This window comes from Anguilla rostrata, chromosome 14, assembly GCF_018555375.3.
Source record: "Anguilla rostrata isolate EN2019 chromosome 14, ASM1855537v3, whole genome shotgun sequence".
In the NCBI taxonomy this organism is placed as follows: Eukaryota; Metazoa; Chordata; class Actinopteri; order Anguilliformes; family Anguillidae; genus Anguilla; species Anguilla rostrata.
In genome coordinates this window covers 20,142,977-20,168,710 of record NC_057946.1, presented here as the reverse complement: position 1 = coordinate 20,168,710, position 25,734 = coordinate 20,142,977, and the positions used below count along the sequence as shown (strand labels likewise).

Below are 25,734 nucleotides of genomic sequence, written 5' to 3'. Positions count from 1 at the left end.
GAGGGGGAAAGAGGGGCGTACTGCTATGACTCATTCCCGCTCCTTGCCTCGTTCTTGAACTGTCAGCAGACAGGGCGCAGTGTTAGATGATCATCGGCTCTTAGCCTCCCCGCCTGTCCTTTTTTTGCCTGTACGGAGCAGGGGTGATTTATTCTGTGAGAGAAAGTAAGTGCCAGCATATGATTAATGGCTTTGACCATTATGAGTAGCCCTGTAACCTCAAGCTGACATTGACTGTGGAAGTATATAGTGACAAATATGTTTTCGGTGTTATAAAGGAGGCACGAAGGGTGAATGAGAAATGTAAATTTTAAGCAGTGCTGTGTTGTGTATGATGTTTATGATGTAACTACAGACATATGTATTTTCAGTAGAGTATGACCCTCTGCTCCCATAGGCATTTTAAAGGCCTGCCACACTTGTGTCATAAATGAAACTACCATTCGGTTGGATTGGGAAAAGGGTTGTAAGTCTTTCACACCATAGTTAGATGGTGCACCCTGTGGTTATTTTGAAGTTATGTTGTTATCTGTCACTTAAACAGCACCTTGGGTGGTTCTATGAGAAAAAGCTAAGCCATGGGAAGTGTGTCCGAAATTTATAAATCAGCCCGGAAAACAGTGAATCCACAGCGCACCAAGCTAAACAATTTCCCTGGGGTTCACCTTTCTACGTAGACGTGGGCTTTTTCTCAGAAACTACGGAAAATAAAAAATATTACATTTTACATGCCAAGTAGATGAACATGCTAAGAGACAACCATGAGGGGAGCCACCGATCACGTTTCACAAAACTGCTACAGGTGTACTTTAACACCCCACGTCTCGGGAGAGACCAGTCCTGTTTAGCCAATCAGGTTTCTGTGCACAAGTTCACAGGAAATATAAGTCTGTCCCGAGCAGCCGCAACAAATGTTGCCTCTTATATCAGGCCACAGCTGCCAGAACCCCATGTGACCTGGTCTGCTTTAAAAAAAAATTTAAAACCCCATCGAAGGATAACATGGAGAGAGAGGAAAAAGAACACACGGTCACCCTGTCAGTGGCCTAAGAGGGGAAAAGTGGGTGACACAGCGTTCAGTGGCCGTTTACTCAAGGACTAAACAGGAACATTCGGTTATGCTGTCCTGTCCACTGCACAGTGTGCAATCCCAGGGTAGTCACATTAATGTCTGTGAGGTAATTAGAGTGGCTTTAGCCATAACTGGGGGTAAGTGAGGTCATTCTAATCTACTCCTGAATTTCTCAGCAACTGAGTAACCGGATAGGGATTGCTTGAGAAAATTAAACAAACCAAAAAGCACAGGTGGTGCATTATTCACTAAACATCCTGTTATTTCTTTCTCGGCACTCTGAGGGGAAAGAGCAGTTTTGCTACCAAAGAACATCCCTGAGCGTGTGTGTAATCAAAACTGCTGAGAAAATCCACAAGGTTGACCTAAGTGTTTTAGTAACGAACGTGAATTGGATTAGAGTGTACTGCATTTCAGAAATGTGTCATTGGTTTAAAGATCACCTCTTTCACCATTCTGTAATTGGAGAAACTAATTTATTCTCCTGAATATAAATATGAATCAATACATAGGTGTTTAATGAGAAAAGCTAAATTGGATTTAAAATTGATTAAAATCGATTGAATTTCATTCATTTACCCCCATGCCTGTCAAAGACTTGAAGGGTATAATTATACATCTAATAAAATCTGGTTTCTACTTCTATGCAGTATCAGAATTCATTTTAAACCTTTAAAACATAATGACGTCATTTCCCCAAGCATGTAATATGATAAAATATATAAAATGATGAGACTAGGGATGTTTTCAATTTGACTCAGTGAACAACAAGACATGGCTTCACTTTGCAGACAAAAAAAATCACTTCTAGTACACTTCTAGAAATGGGCTTGAGTAGTCACATGAGTGTCACTAGCAATGTGGCTATAACTTTGTAACTGTGCTTTTTAAAGTGAAGGTCATTCGGAATCAGTAGGTGTTTCAACAATATTGTCATTGACACCCCCACCGCCAGCTCTCCTAGCCATAATCACTACCCACCCGTAAAAAATGTAGCCGGTTAACAAAATGATTATTGCGCCGCTTGAGTGCAATGACCTTGGCTAATCTCATTCAGCTTGTGTCATGTCCCCTGGGTCTTCTCCAACATGTGGTTTTAAGTCTTAGGCACACCACATCACAGCCGCCATTGTTCTCCTCTCAGAGGACTGACCCATTTCAGCGTCACGCGTTATGGAGTGCTTGCCTCATCCAGACCCTTTATAGAGCTGTTCAGTAATGAATGTGCTGGTGCATCTATTGCATTGTGTAAGGTAACATTTGAAGCATTTTTTTTTTCTTAGTTATGACTTTTACTCACAGGTGAAATCTGACAAATATTCATTTTATATTTAGCCATTTTAAAGATTATTTTCACATTCTCCAAACCTTTTTTTTCAACATTCATTTTGCAGCTGGAGCGACAGGTGCCAGCTTGTAAAAATTAGCCACACACACCTAGTTGCTTAGCAGGCAAAACCCAGCTCTCCTAGTGGAAAAAAAAGAATAGTCATAGCATACATACTACATGTTTATCTTATGATTTGTGTGTGTGTGTGTGTGTGTGTGTGTGTGTGTGGGAGCAACATAGGTTTTATACATGTATGTTATGTGATTGTTGTTGTAATATTAATCCTTGTTTCCTTAAGCTTATACTTTTGACATGTAAGCCAGGGCAGGACAACAAATACATTCAACACATGTATCAACTAAAGAGTTTCAGTTACTAAAGCGAATTTTATATATGTGTTCTGCACATAAAAAGAGCAACAGTATGTAATTGAAGAATTACAAATAGCCATTTGGCAGATGATCTTTACAACCATGGCTGGTTGAGATTGTAGATGCAGCAATCATTTTTAAATCAAGCACAACATTGGCCGTATATGTAACCATATTATATGCTGGTTTAGGTTTCAGCTGAGATCTCTGGTAGACAGCTGCAGAGTTACCCGTTGTGTCTGAAAACCATTGTTTCACCTCAATATCTTTGCAGGGGAAAAGTGCGTAAGGGTATTTATGGTAATCAATATGAGGGAGCTGAAAGATTTGCATGCAAATTGGATACCTTGGTGAAAAACAGTTGGATATTTTTCAGGCTTTTAACAGCCAACATGTCCAATTTATTCAGTATGTTTACATAGGTGTTTACAATGGACAAAGCAGTGAGATTTAATAAATGTCAGCCCTGTGGCCCTGAAAGCCCTGTTGGGTATCTATGACTCATGTTTTCTCTAAAGCCCTTGCGATGGACAGAGGGTCTTCTTTCGTCAGATTTAATACAGGACATCAACTTTTTTCAGCCTCTGAGGACAGCACTGGGAGGACAAGAGAGATATGCAAACACTGGCAACATTTGAGACTGAGCTGATTATGTATGTAGGACTGGAGATCCCCCTGGTCCGAGCAGAGCTGTCTGTTTACCGCTAGCGCTGAAAGAGGGGGGAAGAAGCGAAGCATGGCTTCACGGCCCCACAGGAGGTGGATGAAAAGGACATCGGTGAAGGAGCAGCTGGACAGAGGCCCTCCGGAACACGGAGGGGAACATGAAAGAGAGCGAGCGCAGTGACTGAAGTGCAGTGGATGGAAACAGCGGGGAGCAGACCCACGTGCACGTAGATCTGGAGCCGGAGAAGATCTCTCGCAGGAAGGCTGGAGAAAAAGAGAGAAAGACGCATGTTTTCCGACCTCTGTTCTGTAACACGCGGACCTGCAGGCCTAAAAAGTTTTAACTGGAAGGTCTTGCGAAGAAAACGTGAAGTGAAAAGTAACGTGAGATGACTTGAGAAAAGAAAAGTGGTTTCAGATTAGGGAAAAAAAACTTAATTACGAATGCCTAGGGCAGCATTTTGACAGCAGCTTTACTGCTTGAAAGCTTGATAGGCAAAGTGAAAAAGCTCAGAAAGAGCTTAGACTTCAGGCCTTAACAGCACATTTGGGCTTGATTTGAACATTAGAAAAGACATATAATATCTCAAAATGACAGTTAAATGAACAGAAAATACATACACGTCAACTGTCTAGTTCACAGTACAGACATGTCGGAAATAAAAATGCTGGAAATGAAACATATCATTAAGGAGGCCCGAGCAGAATCTACTCAGATGAGATGGGATCGGGAGTCTACAGAACTCTTTCAAGACTGACCAGGAGGCTGTCAAGTCCCCTAGTAGAGAATGAGCAAATAGGTAGATGCCAGCCAGGCAGATAACAACACACCTTAATGACTTGCAAGAATCCATCTTTTATTTATGGATTCTTGCAAGCTGTTACATTTCCCAACCATGTCCCCACTGAATACTGATGGCACCACTAAAAGATTTCTTTATGGCTAAACTTATATTGATCTGCACGTATATCTACACAGAAGGGTTTGATACTTAGGACTTACTCGGGATACATAGACTTTGCAAGTACGTTGACACAAGTCAATGATGCACACAACCAATCCTGTGAAAATGCCTACAAGAAGCATGCTTCAAAACCATACTGGGCATGACTGGGCACAGTCAGGTGTGAGCTGCCTTGGCAAGCACTTGTCATTGTGCACATGTCCATGCTTGCCAAAAAGGAGAGGCAAACACAATTGTTCTGGAAAGTTGCTTGTGTGAGAAACAACTTTGATGGCCATCTTGGTCATGGCTTGGGCCTACAGAAAAAAAAGTCTGTGCACTATGGATAATGAGTAAGGAATTAAATGTTGTCCGGAGTTTTGCAACAAAGAAAAAATGCAAAAAACTAGTGAGAAAATATGGGTATGAGGCTCTAACTGAGTTAATAGTATCAAGGGGGCACCAGTTTCTGTTTAAGTAGTTTACCAGGTGAATGAAATGAAACGAATGAAAAAATGCACATAAGGCCAGAAAGATATTTCCAAGGGAACCATTTGATACTCTCCTCAAATTCCGGTGTCTGTTGTGATTTATTTGTTTTCTTGCAGTCGTTTTACTGGATGATTATTTATATGGGCCCCTTATTTGGTATCCGAATCTGTATCCATGGTATTGTTATTCTGTGATTTAAGCTGTGGGTCAGTCTACGGCTACTTCAGCAATGCCTTCAGAGAGTCTGTACCGGATTATTTGGAAACACCAAGAGTGCATCCAAACAGCAGTTCTCCTGTTTTTATGGTAAATCTGAATCATGTTTAGTCAAAAAATACAGTACATATCTTCTTCAAGTTGTTTGTGCGTTTGTGACGAAAGGTCCGTAAACTGTCCATGATTTCAAAACAGATTCGTCCAAATGCAGTCTCTGTGAGTTTTGATGCAGTTTCTTTACACGTTAATCTGATGACAAAACATAAGGGGCTGGTTGAATAAAACTATTTCAGACTGGACTACAGCATTAGACTGGTCTCAATTTTTTCTTGTGATGCTAGTCTAACAAACATTGTCCCTTGCATAAACTTCCTGGCTGATTACCAAACTATCTTCCCTAATTCACAATAGCTCCAGCTGTCTCTGTTTACAGTTTTAAATGAGCCTCATCACTGTATGTGTTACATTGCTTTGCCATGTCTGATCCGTTCTGTATTTGTGTTGACCCTGTAATTTGAGTGGTTTTAGGTTCATTGATATCATTGATATTTTTGGAGATTACAACATCTGTGCATGGTAGATTTTGGTGATTACCAGCTTTGTTGAGAAAATTAGAAGTATCTGTTCATTTCCTGATGGCGATGGTCAGTATCCCCTAATTGTCTATATGAAGAGTAGCAGGTATATTTAAATAATTGGTTTGGACATATGTGTGAGAAAAACCATGAAGCATCAGAAATGATCATAGTGTGAATTGGGTAGTCAGTTGTATGCCTCATTCTATGACAAAACAGAGTACAAAATAGCCATTTCTTAAGAATGTTTTATAAGCAGCAAAAATAAGAGCTATAATCCCTTTCAATAGAGTGAAGGAATTTCTAGATATCTGCCAAATTGTGACTGTGGATGCACTTATGCTTAAGTGCCACATTTGCCTGTAGGGTTCCGCTGGCAATTTTCCATTTGTAATTGTTGCAGGATTTATTCTAATGACTTTAAAAGTCACTTTCAAAAAATATTTTTAATTAGCTGAGTTTATTTTCTGTGTTCACATCTTCTTAAATATGGCATTTTGGACACGTTGTTAAATATGAAAATGTGTCCACTGACATGATCCTTTTGTATTTGCTCTCAGACGTGGAAGTTTGTTGATGAAACAGGATATCTGTCCTCCCCAAAACTTGCATGCATGCACGGACACACACACACACACATGCATGCATACACAGATGCACGCATACACACATGCCCACATGCAAGGACACACTACAATACCGCATGCATATTGTGTGAATATAAATACCATAGATCACAAAGATACCATACAGAAAGCTACCACAATAAAAATACATCATGAGATTTATAAACTCTTTTTACAAAAAAGGTGTCAGATTTAGGTCATTAAGCCCTGGATATTTTCCCACCTGTAATATGATGTAATATAACTTTTCTAGGCAGGAATATGGTCTGTGTCCTGCTTTTAGAAAAGACAGATTTCTTTGGTGTGTCTCTTTAAAGTGTTTAGCCTTTGTGTCTATACTGTCCATGTGCTCTGTTGATCTGTTCTGTAAACACCTTTTTTATGTGCCCAGTATAAAATAACTTCCAAGAAAATACAGTGAAAAAGGAACAGAATTGCAGGATACATACACAGAGTAGAATTCCATGAACCTTCCTGAAATCAATTAAATGTGTTTTATTAGTGGCAAAACACCTTGAATTTTACTGAAATGCATTGTTAAAACTTCAGGACAAATTAAATGTGGTAGGATTGAGTGTCCCTGGGAAGGTCAGGGGTTTATTGAGAAAGCACTCTGGTGATATTGTCCTGTATTTGCACAAGAAATGTTTAACTCTAGTTAAATACTCTTTGTAGCAGACCCCCACTTCTGTGACCTCGCTATCAGTCCCTCCCAGAAAAAGTGCAGGGCTAGGATGTTGTCTGGTCTTGACTTTCTGGGACTCCTTAAAAATGTGATGTATTGGTGAACCCAGGAAAGGTTCTGTGGGGAGTGTCTGTATGCCTTTCATCCAATGTATTACAATCTGCCCAAACACATACCCTGACTGCCATAAATAAAATGCAGTGCAAAGCTACAAGGGTGCATAATGCATTGGTGAGACAAGCCCAGAATAGCAGGTCATAGCCAGAAAGTCTTCTAAAAATCTTGTGTTTAAAGAATATGAAGCGTGCCACATGGCAAGTCCCATTGACACAGATGCGCTTTTTTGCACAGTCCATCCTTGATGTTTAATGAGCTGTGCTCCACAGCCCAAGTTAATGATTGTTGGGATTTAATCCAGTCTGTAGCGCCGTGCTCCAAAATGGATGGTGCATGACGAGGGTCCCGGTGGGGAATGCCTTGCATTGCAATCGTATGGCTGTTTACATACGAGGGAACAGAACAAGGGAGGAGTGACCTTTGAATGAGGTGACCTCCCACTGTCATGTAGACAGAGCTAATTTTCCAGTAAGGAGTCAGTCCCCCATCAAGAAAGCAGTCAACTTTTAGCAAACCCAAAAGGACACTGCTGCACTCTACCCTATTTCTTAGCATTCTATACTTGATGCCCGTGTGGAAATTATGACACGTACAGAAGGGAAATGTAATGAAGCCTTTAAAGAAAGGGTTTGAAATTTCAGCACAATGTGCTGACATTAGGAAAGCCTGTCTAATGGATCATTTTTCAAAGGAAAGGTGTGAAAAGGGGAGACCCGGCTTTTTCACTCGCCCCCCTTGGCCTCACATGAGGAAGCAGCGTAAGTATAGGGATGTATCCTGCCTGTATATGCTGATGTCAGGATATACAGGCAAATATTTGCTTTAAGTTCATTTTATATGTTTGTCATTCACAACTGTATAGATTTTTAATTGATGTATATATTCACATTTATTCCATACACTTTGCCTAGTGGTCTGAATGGGTTAGGCCAGGTATGGGTAGGGGTTGTCGGTATGTAAAGCTGCCATACATCCCTATGCAGCCCCACAACAAAAGTTGGATACAAACATTAATGTTGAGACAGGAGGATCAATTGTAATATAAATCTTGGTCAATCATGGCACAGTATTGAATAGGCTCTACTAATGTGAGCTGCTAGTTTTCTATACAGACAGGTAACAAATTATAGGAAAACCCTGAATAAATGAGTGGACAAACATAACAAATGCAGGTGCTTCCATACAGGTATACTGCATGATACAATTAAGAAATTAACATCCTATCAAGCTCTTCGGCATGTATAAAAATGCTGAGCAGGCCCAGTTGACCTTGATTTTTGATCAAGATGGCAAGAGGAAAAGATCTCAGTGACTTTGAAACAGAGTTCATTATTGGGGCACAGATGGCAGGAGCTTAAGTCACAGACTGGTCAACTGGCTAGTGTTTCACTAGGAACAGTGACTAAAGTGATATCTGCATTTAGATCTGTGGGAAAGACATCAGAAAATAGGGTCGGAAATGGTGGTGGAAAGAACACATTCAATGGCCGTGATGCTTGTGAATTAGTGCAATATGTACAGTAAGGAGAAACAGAACAGCAACTCTTCCTCAGGTGTCTGAGAATGTCAATGCAGGATGGGACTGTGCCAGCAAGAACATATACAAAACTGTGTCTGTATTTTTTGGAGCACTATACCAAGTGTGCAAGTTTAAATTTTAATACAACATCTAATAAAGACTGGTTTTGATTATTTTTCAAAATAAAGTATTCATCTGGCTTTGGACTGTAGTCAAAAACTGATTGTGATATCCCATTGACTCAATTTAATGTGCCTCTTATTTCTAGCCATGTGACTAAGCAGGAATGCATGCTTGTTTATAATGTTCTGTATATCTAATTTTTGCTTTCTTTGCAGGAAGAAATGCTGTGAAGGCTTTAAATTTGTTCTGGGACAGTGTATTCCAGAAGGTATGTGAATTTATGGGAGTCTTTATTTTTTTTCCTATACCCAGGTGAATCTGGTTAAAGGGAACTATAGACTGTAAAACTGAGCAGTGTGAATTTTAGTTGCTGTCTTTAAAAACATGTTCTGTTGACTTTGGCTTTAAACCAACGCAAACCTTGAAAGGTAATACAGTAAAATACATTTCCAAGCTTGCTTGCACCTTCTTTTGGTGGTGAGCAGTTCTTGACAAACTCAGGAAGTATACAATTCCTGACTTTGTGTTCCCTTTCACTGTCTTTTGCCAAAACCAATTAAAGCCATGGGGTTAAATGTATTTTTATTCCCAGGAGCAGGGTATAATTGGTTTCAATTGAAAACATTTATGTGCAGATGATTGACATTGGTTTTGAGCTTAAATTATGAACTAGAAATTGTGCGTGTTTATTAGAACTGGATTGCACAGGAATGCCCATAAGTAGATCATTTGTAACTCTATATCTGTGGAAGCCAGTAACTGGGTAGATACGTTAGTGACCAAATAAACATACAAAATATGAATATGAGAATGAAATGATACGATATCAGAATACATTATTTGATCAAACCCAACTGCCTCAAGTCAGTCACTGGGAGCAGAAAATGAATTAACTAATCCATTATCAGATATTTTCAGGCCAGATTTAGCAGGGGTTTATGGAGAGAAGCAAGTCCTTCATCTTTCAGTAATAATGATACATTCCTCTTCTGGTTGTTCACAACATCTTGCAAGCTTGCAAGGCTTGGGCCTTTCTGTGTGGAGTTTGCATGTTCTCCCTGTGTCCGTGTGGGTTTCCTCCCACAGTCCAAAGACATGCAGGTAGGCTAATTGGAGACTCAAAATTGCCCATAGGTGTGTGTGAGTGAATGGTGTACTGAAAGTGCCCTGTGATAGATTGGCGGTCTGTCCGGGGTGTATTCCTGCCTCTCGCCCAATGCACACTGGGATAGGCTCCAGCGCCCGCCATGACCCTGCCCAGGATAAGCGGGTATAGATAATGGATGGATGGATAAAAGTATTCAGCTTTGAACCACTTAAGCTTTTATAATAACCTGGATTCACTCTGACAATTTGGTAATGATGCTTCAAATAAATGATAGATAATTTGTAAATACACAGGCGAGAAAAACAAAACATGAGCCATAAAATATTATTGCTGAAAGCGGGTATGTCAACATTAATAGCTCACTTACGTTCTATTGAAAATTTAACAGTGCAATTTTATTTCCTCACAGATTAATTGTGCTAACATTGAAAAAGTAATATACTAATTACATTGATATGGAAGCCAATGTAAAGGATAAATATTGACAGAATTCAGGCCTTATTTTCTCAGAGAATTCACAGCCAAATCTTTCTGAGGTGCTGGGCAACATTATTAATCTGGAAGAAACAAGATAGTAGAGCACGTAGATCACTTGCAAAAGGCAAAATAAACGGTCAGTCTCAGCACTATCATTTGATTAATTTGATTTAATTTTACTTATTTTTAATAATGCTTTAGCCAGTTCTGATTACAGAAAACACTGTCCTGTTTTTATGAACTGTTCTTCATTTTTCAACAAGAATAGTAGCAGCTGGGAGAGTGGTATTTCTTCTGTTTTCACCATAATTCTATCAGATCGTGAGTTGAAACTGTCAAGAAAATAAAACAGTGACTCCAGCCATTGAGCCTGCATTCATATGGGATTTAGTTCCTACCTGGGAAATGCTTGTGTGGGTGAAAGAAAAGCCATGCACCACTTGGGTGCCGTACACGAGTCTAGGGCTGTGATTATAGGCAATGGTGTGATGGTAGACTTATGGTTTTTGTAAGAGCTTGTTCATCGTGCTGCTTCATGGCATGTATCATGCCATGAATGCTTCATGGATCTTAATTAGGGACTAGAGCCCCTACATTTTCACCAGGCTGATTTTCCTCATTGACTCTGAGTAAAATGGCTCCTTCATAAAATATTAATTGTTTTTTTTTTCATTTTGTGTCCTTTATTTTATTACAGTTTAACCAAAAATATGCTTGTCAAAAAGAAAAGTAAATCGTTTTCATATGTTTTCAACTAATGCACTGGTTTGCTCTCCTTCCTGCGCTGGTGAAGATTATGACGTGTGTGCGGGGGCTCCTTGTGAACAGCAGTGCACGGACCACTTTGGGCGCGTGGTGTGCACGTGCTACTCCGGGTACCGCTACGACAGGGAGCGCCACAGAAACCGGGAGAAGCCATACTGCCTCGGTGAGACTCACCGCTCGTCCACGCTCGTGCTCTTTTGGGCACCAGAATTTAGTGTGCACCATGAATGAACCTTGTGCAACCGGAGCCAAAATTAAGGGCGCCCATTAAAGTGGTGTGTGGTCTCTGCTTCGCCGATTGTTTTCAGATCAGATTAGCTGTTTACTTAAATGGCTGAAGTAGGGCTGGGGGTGGTATTGTGTTAATTTAATGCATGTTCACTGTTAGCCAGTTGTTTGCATAGCTTTCATCCAAGTTGAAACCACTTTAGCTCCGGCATTCTTTGCGAACCCTCTGTAGGCGTTTAAGACAATGTGATGCACTATCTAATGGAGAATAAACAGCCCGCGTTGTCATAGATTTAAAATCCTTTCCAGCCTGTTCTCAGACCAGTTTTATTCCTTGCCTTTACAAATAACTTTTTTTTTTTTTTGTTTAAGTCCAAAGGATTTGAGGCTCTGGCAGTAGCCTGTTGTGGGAGAGAAACTGTGTTCTGTTTTTAAATCGCTGTCTTGACATGAAAGACGCAGCACACAATAACTGGATTTGCATGCCTTTGTGTTCCATTTCCCATGCTGTGCTCTGCAGACATTGATGAATGCGGCAGCAAAAATGAGAGCACGTGCTCCCAAATCTGCATTAACCTTCCCGGGAGCTACAGGTGTGAATGTGAGAAAGGATTCTTCCTGGAGGAAGATGGGAAAACCTGCACGAAAGGGGAAAGAGGTAAGCTTATCCCAGGCTTCAGGATACATTCTGCTCAATGAAACAAAGCATTGTATGAATAAAACATATTATTATTATTATTATTATTATCATCTTCATTAAGAAACATTTGCTTTATTTCAGCACCAACCACTGACTTTGTTTTCAATTCTAACCTCATAGTTATGATATGACTCCCCATATGGTTATTGCTTAACCTGTGGGTACCTGACTGCTTATTATTCCACTTTAGCGGGTAGGGTGAATGCAAACTTCAGATGTTGGACCGCAGGGAAACAGCGGCCCCAGATTTGGTTTTAAATAGAGCAATCTGAGCTTGATCATTTCTGCTTCCTCCCCTGAGATTGTCTTCCATTGCTCAGACTGTCTTACTGAACCGTTTAAGAGGAAAAGCCATGAAATGCATTCACAACCCTGCAGGTTAGAGCATAAATGCTCAAACCACTCCCCGAAGCAAGCTGGGAAGTATTTATGACATCAGACACGCCGAATCCTGGAGAAATCCGATTTCACAGATGGTTTGCAACCTCAGAGCCCCCCTCTCCTCTGTATATGTCCCTGAGCTTCCCCCTTTATTGTTTTCTGCTCAGATACCAAATGTTTTCATATGACTGGGGCAGTGAAGAATGGGAAAGCACGATGTGGAAACACTTAAAGGCCTTTTAGATCCATTGTGTGTGATCGTGGTCAGACATGCTCTAACCTCTCACCTGTACGTGGACCTTGTCCATGCCTCCAGCTGTGACCAAACCCCAGACCACTGCAGATGTGCTAGGATATTGCTGGGATATAAGCTCTTTATCACAGCTGTCCTATCATAACACTTGGAAGACAAGCTCCCTGTAGTCTTGCGGAATATCCCATGACCTATTAAAATTATTCAGGATTATTGACTGAACAACGCTTTGTAGAAGCAATCACTTCACAAAAGCACAGACAGTATGTTTTCTCTCAGGAATTTAGACTACATGCGCTTTCTCTCTTGTTTGCAATATATAAACAAATCAGTAATCAAATTCCAGAACATGACACCAGGAATTTCCCACCGGAGTAAACTAGATAGCTACGCTATTCATCACTGTTTTGTAAAGGGAAGGATTCAAAAAGCCTTTTCTGTCTGAAAGTTAATCAACATATAAGAAACAAAAAGGGAGTAGGGACAGTAGCTGGCTGCCATGGGTAATAAAGTTTTATATAGCAGAATGTTGCACCATGTGGCTCAGATCAAATTTGGACTATGCCAGTGCTGGCCTGTGGCTGGGCAACTGTGTAAATACCAAAAGTTAAGATTGAAAAGCATACTATGCATGATTTTTAACTTGAAAATATTATGAAATACCCCTGCTTAGTCATACACTTGATGCACTGGTAATCTCTGTCTTTGTGCCCATTTATGGGAAAGAAATTGAGAAAAAAAACAAAAACATTGCTGTACAAACCAAAAAACACAAATGGTGAAAAGAATTGTTTCTTTTTTTCCTTCTCCCTCAGAGAACCACTTCCAGAAGTCAGACAATGTAATGAAGACGGGAACGTGCTCTGCTACCTGTGAGGACTTTCATCAGATTAAGACTACTGTGCTTCAACTCAAACAAAAGGTGCTGAACGGACATAGTATTTCCTCGAAAAAATACAAATCATACAGTCTTGCAAATATATGAACCATCTTACAGACTAAATTCATCTAGAATTGAGTGACTGGTGTATGAAGTTCTATTGTTTAACCAGGTTAGCAAAGGTTAGCAGGTAATATATACCCGGGGTTCAAGGCAAGTCCCCTTGTCTCTTTGATGTTGAGGGGCTGCCCCTCGTAAAATGAAGAAGGGTCTGTGTTGATGTACCTGATGTACTTGAAGGAATTTCCTGTTTTACATTTCAGAGGTTTACAACTATTACAACTTTTGTATTGAGTTACTAGTTTGACGGATGGGCATTTCATGTTGGGTTCAAAAGAAACCTCACTGTCTGAAAATATATTGACAAACCAAAGAAACGTTTTACTTTTTTAAAAAACCCCAGCTATTATTACAGCTCTAACTGATAGCAGAACCAAGCATGGACACAACAATATGTAACATTACTATGTTGTCTCTCTTCCAGATTGCCTTGTTGCCAATCAGTGCTGAAATAAATAAGCAGATGACCAGCGATAAAATGTTGACATCACACTCATATCTGCCTGGGCCCCCTGGACAACCTGGCCCACCAGGTGAGGTGTGGTCATATCAAAGTACATTGTGAAAGGCGTAGATTCCCTGCAGGTGCTCTGCATTTAAAGTTGGAAGGTCAAATCTAGGTCTTTCTAGGGGGGGAGGGGGGTTATCATGGTTAATTATATCTTTTAATTTACTGTAGGGAAAACTGAACTAACTTTCGCCTAAAAAATAACCAAACTTTTGCTTTACATTTGCTGCTGAGAAATTAAGAAAAAACCAGTGGATTTAGCCTGAATCTAGGTAAACCCATCGCTGTTTCTTTAAGCAGAAGAAGGCCTACTATAGCCTAGTTATTTAATGACATTGTTCTTGTTAATTGGTGCTCTACCTCAGGAATGCCAGGACCAAAAGGCTCCCCTGGACATGCAGGACTGATGGGACCCCCTGGACTTCCAGGCCCCCGGGGACTGATGGGGCCCATGGGGCCCTCGCCTGATTTGTCCCACATCAAACAAGGCCGACGTGGCCCAGTGGTCAGTATTACCAGGTTTATAGCACACAACACATCATCCGTCTCAGAATCATCAAGGGAGAATTACAGAGGTGTGAACTTTACAAGACCTCCCTAAACAAGCAGCTCACAGTCCAGGTCTTAGAGACCCACACTGAAAGACTCATGAAATATTTATTGTGCTGCAAAACAAAAATAATTTTCTTTTTTTAAGCTGCATTATACGATTATTTATCTTGAAAAGAATGTACAAGATCAGTCTTCCTGAGTGTTTTATTATTGCAAGAAATATTTACTCCTGTGACCCCCCACATTTCACTGGGTTTTTTCTTCTTCCTCTGTTTTTTGTGAATATTTTTCTTTCTGAAAATAACTTTGTCTGTACAGTAAGGGACAACTTGTGCATTGATTAAAATATGTAAATTCTTATTTCAGTATATTAACATAAACATGTAATGAGAAACAAAGTCATTGGCCAGAACAATATGTTGTAAATATGAAACATTGAACATTAAAAATTAAACATAGCCATTGTTAATTTTAGTGTTAATTTATAATTTCAAATGTTTAAAGTTGGACACTTGCAGATGCAATATTTTCACTGCAAAGTTTGGCATTGCTTCATCAGGTCAGGAAAAAATTCTGTTCCTGTTTTCCACTGGCTATTGTGACGTGTGCTAGGCAATCTCCATGTTGTTTCTGCTCCCAGCTGTGGATCCTCAGCTCGCTTCTTTCTCATGGGATTTCGGTACAGCCACTAGGAAACTAGGAGTGCGCAGAGGATTTCTTGTGGTCCTTGCTCTCCTTCCTGGTTTGGACTCAATGTAATGAGTTTGATTTACCTCCTGAAGTCTATTTGGGTATGAGCCAAGTGGCCTCAGTGTTGCCTCTTACATTGCACAGTGACTTCAAAGGAGCATGTGATATGTAATGTGTGCCGACAGATCTCTCTTTATGCTGAAACAGAGCATAAAACCTCCTTGGGTCTGACAAATGTTAATGGTAATAACAGGGAGCAATACTGAAGTCATTACACTTTGTATTTATTGTTTTCTTTGGCTCCTGCCTCATGGTGTCTCTAGGACTAGCAGTAAACTCGTCTGTTTTTGTTAACCTCCCACTTTCTTTATTTGATTGGAATTTATTTGAGTTAGATAATAGAACGTTTGACAGTTTGAGGGAAAGCATTTGCATACTCAGGACATTGTTGAGAAATGCTCTGTGTTGAGATGTTATCTTGTCAGCAGGGAGTAGGGACACATTGTTTCACATTCCAGCTCAGGTTTGTTTCATTATATGGAAAAATCAGATCCTGAGAAAAATTGCTAGATACGACATTTTTATCGCATTCATGTGATTGTTTGTGTAAATCTGTCATACTGCTTCCTGGGCCTGTAGTGTTTTGGTGGAAGTACTTGAAGAGATATGATATCATAGCTGAGACACAAATGTTTGTGGAGATGTAGCTGATGTCCTGCGACCAAACCGGGTCACATATGTTTCTGAGTATCCCATGGTTACGTCTGACATGCAAGGTGTGGTATGTACCTTTTAGCGCCCACCATGAATCAGCCTGTAACTGAGATGGGTCTCAAAGCTTTGTCCCTGGCTGCTTCTGATGGAGATGTCTGTATTACACTCAGTTTTATGACCAAAGCTCGCTTATGTCACATAATTGTAATTGAAACCTGCCCAAAATCATTCTTGTGCATTCCTTCACGATTCCGTAGAATGAGGTATTATACTGTTCAGTTGTCTGAATTTCCTTTTTTTGTGGTCTTATACAGGGTCCTCCTGGTGCTCCAGGAAAAGATGGCATGAAGGTATGTTTGGGGTTTTTCTTTTATATTATCTAAACAATGCCATTTTGCCTGGGTTTGCACAGAAATGTAAATATATATATATATGTGTGTGTGTTTTTTATATTCAATGATGCGCAAAATCAGCACTAACCTGTCAACAATAAAACAGCCCATCACTCAAGTTCAATTTGAACTTAACACAATAGAGTGCCAGGATGTCAGTCAACAGGAATGCGCAACTGACTTGAGCCAGTTTGCAAAAGATTCACATTTGAATTTCTGCTGTTCATAAACAAAAGGCAGAGGTTCTCAGAGTGAGTTTTAAAACAATGAAAAACATCTTACATAACTGGGTCTACATGCCAAAATATTTGTAAGTCAATGGCAAGTCTTCTCTTTGAGTAACAGTGCTTGTAAATAAATTAATACAGTCACTGAAGAATTCTCACAATACGCACTGAAAGATCCGTTCAGTGAATAGCAAACAAGAATAGCCAACAGTCATAATTGTTCATCCTCACTATTTTATCAGATCGAACAAAAAAAATGAATTCTGGTGACCACTGTACAAGCTCTATAATGCATTGTTCAGAGAAACAAAGACTGTTTTACTGGTATATTTACAGATATTTTAACATTTTGAATTTTTTTTCCTCATTCGCCTTGTCATATAATAAAACAATCACCCATCATTTCCTTTTGTTACATTTCATTAAAAATTTCTTTCCTGTAACTGAAGACCCAATCTTGTATGAAGTATATTAAAAATAATATTTTTATTGTAAATTTGAATTTGAGTAAATTTGAATAAACTGTGAAAGTCCAGTTAAATAGGATTTCATTGGGAAATTCTTAAAGTAAACCCACAAAACATGTTTGGTTAGATTATGGGTTTGCATATGGAACAGCTTAAGGACAATATGCACTTTGACAGACTTTTTGAGGCTCTGTGTGTCTTTGGTAATTGTTTATGTGAAAAACACTGTTAATGTTCATTTTTCTGTCTGCCAGTCACAAATCCAAAACACCTGGAACAACATACCTGATCTATATTTCCCACTAAGTTATCACAACAATGAAGTCTGTATTTATGTGGGTCTGTGGTTTTTTCATAATTGCAAGGTTTTATTCTGATAAATAGTCAAGTGCCAAATGTCACAGATCTTATTTTTAGCTGTACAACAAAACTGTCTATGTTAAGTTGATTTTTGACAAACAGTGGTGTAGTATGCTGAAATATATTACATTAAAGTAATTTTATGGAACTGTTAGTAAATGGCTTCTAATGATATACATGGATGCTATGGTTTGGGTTTCAAAACTGATCACAACTTTCACAACTGATTTTATTCCGTTACAGAAAAAAGGTTTGTTTTTGGCCTTTGGATGTAAAGTGTAGGTGGGGGGTTGGAAATGAGAATATTTCCAGCAATACGGGGCAAGAGACTTCAAGATACAAATTGTCCTTTTTTGAACACAGCAATCAAGTCATCTTGTTTTTCAAATGCCACTTGTGGGATATAATTTAAGCAAGAAGTGATGAACAAGCACAATTGCCATGACAGTTGTGGTATTTTCAGTATTTTTGTCCAGTATTTTAGTTTAATTTTTTTTATGGGATAAGGGTATCATAATGCTTGTGTATCAGAACATCCACTATAGAAGACGAAGTCACCCCTGGAGCCTCAATACGAGTGTGATTACTCCTACTTCTCACGGATGCTGATTAGTAGTTCAAAGAGTTAAGCAAAGCTTTTTTTCTGCAAAACAGCTGTTAGCTGTCGACTTGCCTGGCACATTTAATTAGCCTAATTGGTTCTCCTAATCAGTAGCTAAATAGACCATAGATTACATGTTAGCCTACCAATGTTACATAACTTGACTGTCAATGCTGTTAGACATTTGGCTGTTCAGGGTGGGGAAAAAAGTATTTTCTATGGCACCAGTTTTATTGTTTTATGTGCCACAATTCCATCAATTATACTTCAGTTGAATGAAAAGGCTACATACAAGTGCTTCCACTAATTCGCAAAACAGGCTTCCAGCACTCAATAGTTGAGTGAGCACTACGTCAAGAAGTAGTCAAAGTTGCACTCCAACTCCAGCAAACTTGAAATACAAAAATTGTTTTCTGGCCTTCTTCTTCTTTGTGTGTGTGTGTGTGTGTTTGTGGGCTGTGTTCTGAGAATTCAGAAAGACCTACACTGGCACACATATGGTTGTTGCAAGGGCAGATATGTTGGGGCAACATGGAGGGCTGACAATATTTTAACATTTCTGATAAGTTTAACTGCAGGGCTTCTTGTCACTACACTATTTGCCCCTAATGCACGCTATTGTCAGTCAAGCAGATGCTTGCCATTATCATTAAGTTATATGCAATGTCGTCTTTCAGTTTCTAAATGTTTACTAATTGAAAATGAAAATTGTCTTTGTAGGGGGAGAGAGGGGCTCCTGGACTCACCGGACCTCCGGTAAGAAACTGTTTCTCTCAGGGATTTTATATTCAAGCAGCAGGGAGTCATTTTTACCTCCCTTGCAGTGTGTGCACTTACAGTATATGCACCTGTGTTTATGTGCCTAGTTTCATTACCTTTACCTCAAGGGTATCGCATGTGACTGTTGTTTCCTAGTACACTTCAGTAGTGAATAGTCTGTGTCATGTAAGGAAGAGAACGTCCATGAGTCCCATCACAGGTCTTAATCCACATCTGGATGCTCCATGTCACAACTGATTGATTAAGCTACATCGTATGCAGCAATGCATGGCATGTACTGCATATGATATGGCAAATGTAGATGCAGGGAGGCTGTGATGCCTGTATATGCTAGTATGACAAAGTGCCCACTTTTAGAACTTAGTGTAATCAAATGTGAAATGGCCTGCAATCTCTGGGTGTAATTATTAAGGTTTGGGTTTCTTTAGAATGTATTGTGATTTCACCATGCTCCCTTTTTCTTAAACCATTTTTTCATTCTCTGAAGCTTCCTCTCCATCAGAGTATGAAAGTTCCTAGTAAGGGTTCAAGCAGTTAAAGATCATGGCTGTACCACAGAGCACCTAGTGAAACACTTAAGAACCTATTGAAACTTTCTTGGATTACAGGGATGGGACAAATTTCCTGTCTTCTGTGTTTTGTTCTTTGCCACTCAAGTTGTAATTGTGTAATTGAAGTTGTTCCTAGGGTAAGAAGTCACTAGGGGGTACTGTGTTAGGAAGGAATCAGTGTCAAATGTAGGCCTTCAGACCATCCAGTAATCACATTGCCAATCCTTTCACTTAAGATTTACTGCTTTTGCCAACTAACATCTAGAATTTCAAGCATTTCCTGATTTTCAAAGCTTTCATTTCTTTGCAATTGTGGGGGGATTTCCAAAATAAAAAAATACCAAGGCAAGCAAGGGAGAGTGAGAGAAACAAGCATAGAGTGAGCAAGTCAAAGCAAATACCTAATAAAACACACAAATGCTAATGTTTGCAGCTGGTTGGTTCTGACAGAATATCCATAGTATATGGTATTCTAAGAGAGTCAACAGAAAACAGCGGGGAATGAGCACGTGATTGAATCTTGAGAAAGGTACTGTGCAGTATGTACATTACTGTGCAAACGTTAGAGACCACCCTTTTGTTTATTTAATTTCAGTAAAAACAGCCATTTAGTGCAAATTTGTTGAGTTTTTTTCTCAGTGTCACACAATAATGCATTAACAGAAAATTACAGAAAAGCCTCCACCACTACATATAATATCAAATCTATCAGTATTTGTCCATTTTTTCCGTTGTGCACCCAACTATCACTTTGATCCTTGCACCCTTCCAATCAACAAACAAGTTCTAGATATGTCCTCAAAAGAAAATTTGTTACCATAAGTGTAAATTAATATTATAGAACCTTTTGCCTTCAAAAATGACTTTAACATTCAAACAAACACCTATCCAAATGCACCATAGCTGTCTCACAGATTCTTTGTCATGTGCATCTAAAATGGCTAAAGGAGATATTTCTGATGAGTTTAGATATATGATAATTTAACTGCGTATGGAAAGTGGAAGTCAAAGGTAAATAAGTGAAAAATTGGAGTTTCCAAAACTGGAGTTTAAAAGTTTATTGCAAGATACAGAGAAAATTGGACTCCTAATAACCGTGTGAGAACTGGCAGACCACCAAAACTATCACCATTCCAACGACAGTACTTAAAGATTTTATCTTTGAGAGACCTTCCACTGTGAGAAGACAACTCAATGCAATGGGTCTGAAAGAATGTGTAACTGGAAAAAAACACAGGGTCCCTATTTGACTCACATAAAATCTAGTTGAGTTAAATTAACACTAGACATTTTACTGTATAGTTAGTTTCTGTTACATATTTCTGACTGTAATTGAACGCTGGACCTGTGTCCAACAGTACAGTGGCTATCATTAGTAGGCTGACTTTATTACATTAGTAACTGTGTAGTGCTCTGTTATACATGCTCAGTGTTATCCAATGCATTAAAATGCTATCATTTAAATAATGCCATAGATTGCATAATTATAATAACAGGAAGAAATTAGGAAGGATATTTAGGAAACATTACATTGCGAACTTGAGCTAGAATAACTGGACTGATCAATTCATAAATTGAGTAATGCAAAATAGGTCACTGGACTCAACTTATTATCTTCCATATCTGCTATTATTTCCTATTAAAGGAAAACAGTATGATTGAATCAAATAGAAAAACTGGCAATGGGTGCCCCAGTGGCTTAGCCAATAAAGGGACAACATTTCTGTGCAGAGATGACCAATCCAGTTTCAAATTTCAGGGGGGTCATTCACTGACAATTATCGGTGCACACCAGAGACATAGTTGGCTGTGTTCTCACAGGAGATAGGGGCAATAATGTTTGTTATTGTATGCGTCATATCCTTATGTCTATGGCCATTAATCAGAGCTATGGGAAATATGAGAACTGAAAAAATGTTCTACCAAAAATCATAATGATGTTTTTTTCAATGATTATTCATGCCTGTATAACGAAAGGTGCATGCTATAAAAGCCTACTGTAGAATTAATTTTCTGTTCAAATTGTGAACATAGTAGGAATAGTGAAATTGCAATCTGCTATATATCTGATTCCTGAATAACAATCAACACTATGAAATGGAAGACATCCAAGCAGATGTGTCTCAAAAGGTGAATCACTGTGTTCATAAAGCAATTAATCTTTCAGTACCTAAGCTATGTACTATAATGAAACCAAAAAACTGTGAGTCCAGGACAGCAGGTCTTAAACTATCTCACATCACTATGACTGAAAGTCTTGGCTCAAGCTAGGCTAGAATTCTTTTGTGAATTGTTACATCCCTGCTGTGAAGATTTAGTATCTGGAACTGGCCTGTCTATTCATTTATCATCGAGGCCTTTTGAAGCTCATCTGTACCAATAATCTGTACATTATCCATAGCTGTGTTGAGGAAGCCATGCTCTGTAAATGCTATCCGCCAGGTTTTTCATATTAGTTTTCCAGGATGTTTTGGATTTCCACGCTGAACTGCTCACGCGCACATGTAAGAGTAGGAACGGGGACGGTTCTTGCTTGGTAACCGCTCGGGGTCGCAAGCGACCAGACGCCCCCCACTGTCCTGCAGTCAGATCAAGCTGAAAGATGAGAATGTTGAAAATCTGAGGGAATGCATTTGATTTTGTTGGAACATTTCGACCAGGTTTCAGACATTGGTGTTTGTGGGTGGAGGGTAATGAGTGTTATTTGTTGAAATTCTATCCCGTCATCCAGGGCCCACCCGGATCGTTTGACTTCCTGCTGCTGCTGATGGCTGACATTCGCAACGACATCGCCGAGCTGCAGAATAAAGTGTTCGGCCCGCGGACCCAGTCCTCGGGGGAGGAGTTCCCCGTGGCCCCGGATAACTGGAGGGAGAATCAGGACACCGTGGACATGGGGTCTGGCGAGGACTACAAACAGCGGGGGGCAGCGAAGAGCAACAGGAAGAGGAAACCAACACGGACCTTAAACGATCCTGACTGGACGATCTGAGAGGCCTTTCAGCAGCGGGGAGTACAGAAGGCGGAGCGCGGCGTGATGTTTAGCTCAGGTGTGGACGCAAGCTGGCCTAAATGTATTTCTTAACCTACAGCACCGCCGTTCAGCACCAAAGCAAAACAACAAGCAGTGTCTGGCCTACTGAATACGCCTTAGAATCCGCAGAAGGCAAACCATTCGAAACACGAGTACATGTGCAGGTGTAAAGGTCAGAATATTTGATTTTATTTTATTGAACTGCATATACACAGAAAGTGCAATTGTATTTCTTATCATGAAATCTTTATTTTTATAATATAGATATAGGTATATATTTATATTTTTTCATATTTCTGAAGTGTCTTGTGAACTGATTAAACATGGATGCTGGCATTATAAGTTTTGTTCTTTTTTATGGCTAACACCCAAGGTTTCTCATGCCTCATTGTGTAACCACAGTTGGGATGTTTATACTACAAATCTGTCTGTGTTTTCTGTCTTATTACACATGGAATGAACAGACAGGCAAATGCTGCCAGTCTGTTCCCCTAATCTCAAAGGCTTTGTTTATAAAGCTTTTTGGAACACTGTCCCACTAACCAATGTCTTTCATTGCCATAGTTACTGAGTAAGTGTGCAGTTTTTCACAAAGGCCAGAGTCCAGCAAAATGGCCCATGAAAGAGCAGTTCAAATGGAGGAGCATATGGTAGCTCAATTCAAAGTGGAAGGATTCAATAACCTTGCTCATTTGCCAACCTCTGGTTTCAATATGCCATTGATCAATATGTCTTTAAGCTACTCAAAAAGCAGACTATTCAGGCTCATCTTGTCTCAGCTGAAAGGAGAAAGGCGGACAATACACACTTGAGGTAGCTGGAATTTTTATATATATATATATATATATATATATATATATATATATATATATATATATATATATATGTATATAAACTGGAACAGCAATCATTACGGAGACTTATTGTAAAATGTTAGCCCAGATACCTGGATGGAACTGCCATAATCACAGGTACTGCCATCAGAGGTTATGGGCTTTGAATCAAAGGGAGAGTTAGACAGGTGGGGCTTTGATGTTGGTCACTGCTCAGCACATTCTTTTGTTCACCAGAAGCGCAGAGCACTGGCAGGATGATCATTACAGTAGCATGTCTTTTCCATTTGTACCGAATTAACCTCTCACAGTAGTTTATGTGAGGATGTGAATGAAAGAGAAGTCATTCTGGTTGTTTAGTTTCTCATTTTTGAGGCAGGTTGAAGATGAAACAATTATGACAGAGGTTGTAACTTCTCTATAAAAATTTCCATGTAGTATCCCACAGGGAATTACCATATGTGAATAAATTCACAAGCACTTATTCTACTTATTAAGAACCCATCTTCAGTTGTTACTCTGGTAGTTTTTTAAAGCAATTTGTCTACCAAATTTTTTTTTTTTCTCTTCCCATTTTCTTACTAAATCATTTTATTATTTCAAATGTTGAAGGGGGAAATGAGCCTACCATGCAAGAAAATGTTTCAAAGCCATTTACAGGTGTTTGTTTCTACAGAATGTTCACTGTGATATTAGGCAGATGTGGGTTTCTGTAAGGAAGGTAGTTTAATTTTTGCTGTCTAAAGATCATAAATCAAAGCGGAATAGAACAACTTGCCCTGTTTTTCAACCAGAAGAGTGTGAGGTAAGAAAGCATAATCTTTCGAGCACTCACGTGGACCAAGGGTTCCTCCAAACTTTAAAGGGACAAGGAAAGCTTTTAGCTGAAGCTCCTCCTTTTTCTTCACCTTTTTTTTTAAATTTCATGCTCAAATTGTGCTCCGTTCCTCGGAGAGCTGGACATTAACATGCCGTGAAGCGAGGCCTGCAAAACTGCCAACAAGGACCAGCCGTGAATTCTGAAGACTTAAACTAACCTTTTTCAAAAATGCTATTCCCATTTGCAAACATTTATCATTGTGTAAGCTCCAATGCATTTCCCTTTCTTCGCCATGCTTTACCAGCCTCCTATGTAGTTGGGAAAATAAATGTGGACTTGAGCAATTCAGAAGGGAAGAAAAATGCACAAGTCTGACACGAGAAATGTGCAGGGCCCTACTGTTTAAACAAGGCCAAACAGCATAGTTTGATACTGAATTTATGATATTCCATCTGTTTGTCACAGTGGAAATGTTGAAATGCCACAAAACATAAGGACATCACTGGAGCCCATAGGTGATGTATTATAATGGATACTTTATTTTATGTAATATGCTAAGACCAAATACTATGAAGTACGCAGAGTACTTTGTGGACACGTTAAATTGAATTGCCATTTTTTCTACCTCTTATTTCCCTTGTTCTACTCTTGAGGTACTGTGTAGGTAGTAAACAGCCATAATGTATGTACATGGCCAGGGAGAAGACTGAAGTGGTGAATGCCTTCGGAGTAACCAGAGCTGTGAGCTGTGTTAAGTGGACAGGTATTATGAAGGATGTTGAAAATAAGATTAAAGTATGATTCATTTAAACAAATTGGTGATTGCTCTGCTCTGCTCCATTGTATGTGTTTTAAATCTGTTTGAAGTAGTTCTGCACAGCCATGCATTAAAGCTGAGTGAGGGCCAGTGGTTTCTGTAAAACGTGTATCCCCAGAACAAATAGGTTATACCATTGGTATCAGTATAGACTGGCCTATAGCAATACCTGAGGGAAGAGCATGCTATTTCAGCCATATTTCAGACTGTAGAACCACAATTGTCATGCAGCCAGTGACCATGGTATTCACACATTATAGTGTTGGCCACTAGATGGCAATACCAACCTTATTCATAAAGAATCGGTCTAAAACAATCATACACACGTATGGGTTCAACGTTAAAAACCAAAGTTACTCATATATATACTTTAAGTATAGGCCTATACTTTATTCTTGCTAAATTCTGCTAACTTTACCACATTGTTTTCTTTCATTTCATTTTCTTTTTTATTTATTTATTTATTTATTTATTTCCCATTTCTCAGCTTCACTGAGCTTCACTGCTTCATAATGCACTACTGTTGGAGATCTGCTGGTTATAACCTCATGTCCATAGAATAACAGCATTGACTGGCATAGCTCATTATGAATGGAGAGCAGGTCAATATCATTACATAGTCTATGGAAAGCACAGACATGTTCTGTTCAGTTCAAAGGGTAAAGTTGTTGTTGTTTTTTTTAGGAATTTTGTTCATCATAGGAGGATATACAGACTCATTTCCAGATTGAACAAACAGG

At 39.3% G+C, this 25,734-nt stretch overlaps 1 protein-coding gene across 1 annotated transcript in view; it reads left to right on the top strand.

The window, feature by feature from the left end:
• Positions 1-22,860, top strand: part of ccbe1 (collagen and calcium binding EGF domains 1) — a 43,874-nt gene extending 21,014 nt beyond the window's left edge. Inside the window, exons 3-11 of the mRNA XM_064307834.1 lie at positions 8,952-9,004; positions 11,115-11,249; positions 11,835-11,972; positions 13,464-13,570; positions 14,073-14,181; positions 14,522-14,661; positions 16,427-16,462; positions 18,880-18,915; positions 22,222-22,860. Of these exons, the coding sequence (XP_064163904.1) occupies positions 8,952-9,004; positions 11,115-11,249; positions 11,835-11,972; positions 13,464-13,570; positions 14,073-14,181; positions 14,522-14,661; positions 16,427-16,462; positions 18,880-18,915; positions 22,222-22,482 (1,015 nt within the window). The 3' untranslated portion in view covers positions 22,483-22,860. The remainder of the gene's footprint in view (positions 1-8,951; positions 9,005-11,114; positions 11,250-11,834; positions 11,973-13,463; positions 13,571-14,072; positions 14,182-14,521; positions 14,662-16,426; positions 16,463-18,879; positions 18,916-22,221) is intronic.
• The last annotated feature ends 2,874 nt before the right edge of the window (positions 22,861-25,734 follow it).